Raw genomic sequence first — 3,692 nt, 5'->3', positions numbered from 1 at the left:
TCCTCCCCAATCCTCGGCGTAAAGATCCGTGTTCAATTTACGGGTGAGCGAGGCCGTACGTTCTTCGACCCGGCGCTCGTAACGTTGACGTTAGATCTCCCATGATTCCATGTCGTCAGGCTCCGGGGACCATGGCGTCTCGCTAACCTCGACCTTCTTCTCCGGGAGCTGCGTCCAATCGTACACCGGGACGGTAACCATCGGTGTCATCACTTTGGCGGCCTGGTCATCGGCGCTTAGCCATTCTGGAACGGCCTGGTCTTGCGGATTGGTAGAATTGGCGCACGGGTCCATACTTGATTTTCTAGCAGAATTGAAATTCGGAGCACTGACTGTTCGGACTAAACTCAACAAGTGTTGGTTGCGTTATGAAGCCACTTTGAAATTTCATGCTGTTAAATACATGCCGGTTCGTTATGTGATCGTTGACTTTGTTTCTTAGTAAGGGCCTCTAATTTCTGTAACGTATTGGTAGTCTTCGATTTCTTTGCGGGCGTCCGGTAGCATTTTGCGATGGCAATTTTTCTGGTTGATTGATGGCAGGCGCCACCTGTCGAGCCTCGGATTCGAGATTATTGCAACTGCGTTGTTTTCGGGAAATGGTGTGGTATCATGTTGATTACTAAACGCGTCATCAGAAATTGAGCTATCACCGTCTGAATTGTGTATTTCTTGGATTTCGCTGTCGATATGCGAATGTTGTTTATTGGTTTGGTTGTCGGCCATTTGCAATACCGATGATTCCAATACCGCCGTTTCCAATTTCGCACTTTTCACATCCACATTTTCCACGGCCTCTGCTTCCGTATCCACATCTTCTGCTTCCAAGGGATCCAATTCCACGTTGTCCAATTCACTCGTGTTTGGCTCCACATCTTTCGCAATTTCCATTGTTTGGGTCGAAATCGATTCTCGAACTTCGAAGGCGTCTCGACAGGGGGGCAATGTTACTCTTTCCATAAAATTGTTTCGTACAGTGGTTTTAGACGGTTAACGTGAGTTCGTTCACAAATATACGAATTATCCGCAATATCAACTGTATTATTGGAATAAACTTTTACTACTCTATAAGGACCTTCATATTTAGAGGTAAATTTCCTACTATCGCCCTCTTTAACTACCCTAATGTAAAACATCTCCTCTGTGAGAGGGCGTACTTTACGGAATTGAGACAAATTGAAATGAATCGAACTCGGAGGCGATTTACCCACACGATGATTTATATTTATCCAAGTAGGGCCCAGCGGTACAGAAGTCAGTTTGGGATAGGACAAAAGGAGTCAGACTAAAAGAAGAGAAGTCGGAGTGTAATATGATACTGTAGTATAAGCTTACCGCGGTGGCTTGAGCGGAGCACGGGCGAGGATATAAGAGGAGACGGCGTTAACAGGAGTTCGTCGGCACGTGGGTAAACAATATGGGTGAACTGAACACTCAGGCAAGCACGTGACACAGCTCAATTCACTTGCACAGATTTATCAATGGGGGAGCACTAGCTGAACTTGAACTCCACCTGTAAGAGTCAGAGGCTCATCGACAACTGAACTTACTCAGATCTTAGTTCACCACGAAACCTCGCATATTGCACAACAATTAACAACTGCGCAATTACATGTCGCAAGTAATGAAATTTGATACATTAAGTTGATGGTGCAATACAGATCAACGCATGAGCAGCCAATCACAATTGTTGCTAAGCGGCAAGGTGCCGATGTAATATAATACTCTACTGCGCAGTTTATATGGCGTAACACATGAGTCATACATAAAGAATAAACGGGAAAGCATATCGAATAAAAACATTTATTTGCTTCTTTACACTGATATCTAATAATACTCTATCTCCTACCATATACTGTTTTACATTCGCTCTTTTATTATATTGTTCCTTTTGACGTTTTCTTGCCTTTTCACTCTCCTCATGGACGCGTTGGAAACTATAACGCAAGCGTTCAGTTAAGTTACCCACGTAATCCGATGCGGAGGTAAATGTTTCTGGGGAAGCGTTAAGGAATAAATTAATAGGTATATTGGGACCTCTACCGTGCAGGAAATAATATGGGGATTCGCAAGTCGAAGAATGGACAGAACTACGGTAAGCGAATAAAACATCATCCAGCATATCCACCCAATTTTCATGCTCTCCACCTTTTAATTCCTTTCTCAACATTGTTGTTAACGTTCGATTAAATCGTTCAGTCTCTCCGTTGCTAGCTGGATTATAAGCAGTTGTTAATTTTTGATTAATTTTCAGTTTCTTACAGAAATAGCGAAATAGCTTCGACGTGAAATTGGTTCCACGATCGGAAAGAATAGCTTTAGGCATACCATGTCTAACTATAATTGTCTTATATACACAATCTGCTGTCGTCTGCGCGGTTTGATCTTTTAACGCAACGGCTTCTACCCATCGGCTGAAATAATCGGTAATAACTAAAATATAACTATTTCCATTAGGTGAAATTGGCGTAATAGACCCAAAATGTCCATCCCGATAATATGGTAAGGAACCTTCGCTATTTCATGAGGATGCAACAAGGCTCTATACGTTGAAGAAGTTTTGGCGGTGCATACCTCACAAGCTTGACAGTACTCTTTAATTTCCTTCCTCATATTTGGCTAATAATAATGATTCTTTATTTTCAAATAGGTTTTATAAAACGCTAAGTGTCCACCCATCGGCGCGTCATGTAGTTCCTTGAACACTAGATGGCGTAGCGATGCAGGCAAGACTAGCTGGTGGTTAGTTTGGTTTCTTTTGCTATCGGCAGATGGCAGCACGTGCCAGCCGGTAAAGTGTACCGTCAATAACTTCAAAATAATCAATTTCCTTTACCCAATCTGGTTTAGATTGAAGAAAAGATTCCTCAATCTCTCCGTTACCCAAATAATTACGAATGGCTATGCAAAGGTCGTCTTCCAATTGTTTCTCGCAAATTAAGGTAATATTGCTTCCTGTTTGGATACTAGCTACTTTTAACCGTGACAGGTAATCCGCCTTTTGATGAACACGTCCCGGTCTATATTTTAATTCATAATTCGTTGCGGCCAATAGAATAGCCCATCTTCCTATTCTACCATTGATTATCCTTTTGTTCTTTAAGCCATTGAAAGGAACGATGGTCACTGATAATTTCAAAAGGTTTATCCAATAGGTAATGCCTAAAATGCTTGATGGCATCCACGACCACTAAGGCTTCCTTCTCTGCCGTACTATAATTCGATTCTGCTTTGGTTAACTGTCTACTGGAGTAGGCTATGGGATGTTCCTGGCCATGTTGAATTTGGGATAGCACTGCTCCAATGCCGTAATCGCAGGCATGCGTGAAAAGTATAAATTTTTCATTGAAATTGGGATAAGCAAGAACCGGTGGCGTTACTAGAGAATGGCGCAATTTCCCGAAAGCAACTTGTTCTTCGGGTTCCCAATTAAAAGGTTTTCTGCTAAGATCTTTATGGATTAATCTAGTTAACGGTTTGGCAATTGATCCAAAATCCTTTAATAATAATAAATTTTATCTTCTGTAGTATCCGGCTAATCCGAGAAATGATCTGACTTCATCGACTGAAGTCGGTGTTTTATAATTCACTAATCTATCGATTTTTACTCGGATCAGGTTTAATGCCATCAGTTGATATTACGTGACCTAGATAATTAACTGAGCGTTTGATAAACTGGCATTTCTTGAGTT

General features: G+C 41.8%; 1 protein-coding gene across 1 annotated transcript; it reads right to left on the bottom strand.

Annotated features, from left to right (window-relative positions):
• Nucleotides 1–438: 438 nt before the first annotated feature.
• Nucleotides 439–891, bottom strand: LOC130692637 (uncharacterized). The gene has a single exon (XM_057515769.1). The coding sequence runs from the start codon at nucleotides 889–891 to the stop codon at nucleotides 439–441; it is 453 nt and encodes a 150-aa protein (XP_057371752.1).
• Nucleotides 892–3,692: the final 2,801 nt, after the last annotated feature.

Source organism: Daphnia carinata, chromosome 6 (assembly GCF_022539665.2).
Source record: "Daphnia carinata strain CSIRO-1 chromosome 6, CSIRO_AGI_Dcar_HiC_V3, whole genome shotgun sequence".
NCBI lineage: Eukaryota > Metazoa > Arthropoda > Branchiopoda > Diplostraca > Daphniidae > Daphnia > Daphnia carinata.
Note: the sequence above shows the minus strand (reverse complement) of the source record. Positions and strands in the feature narration are given on the sequence as shown.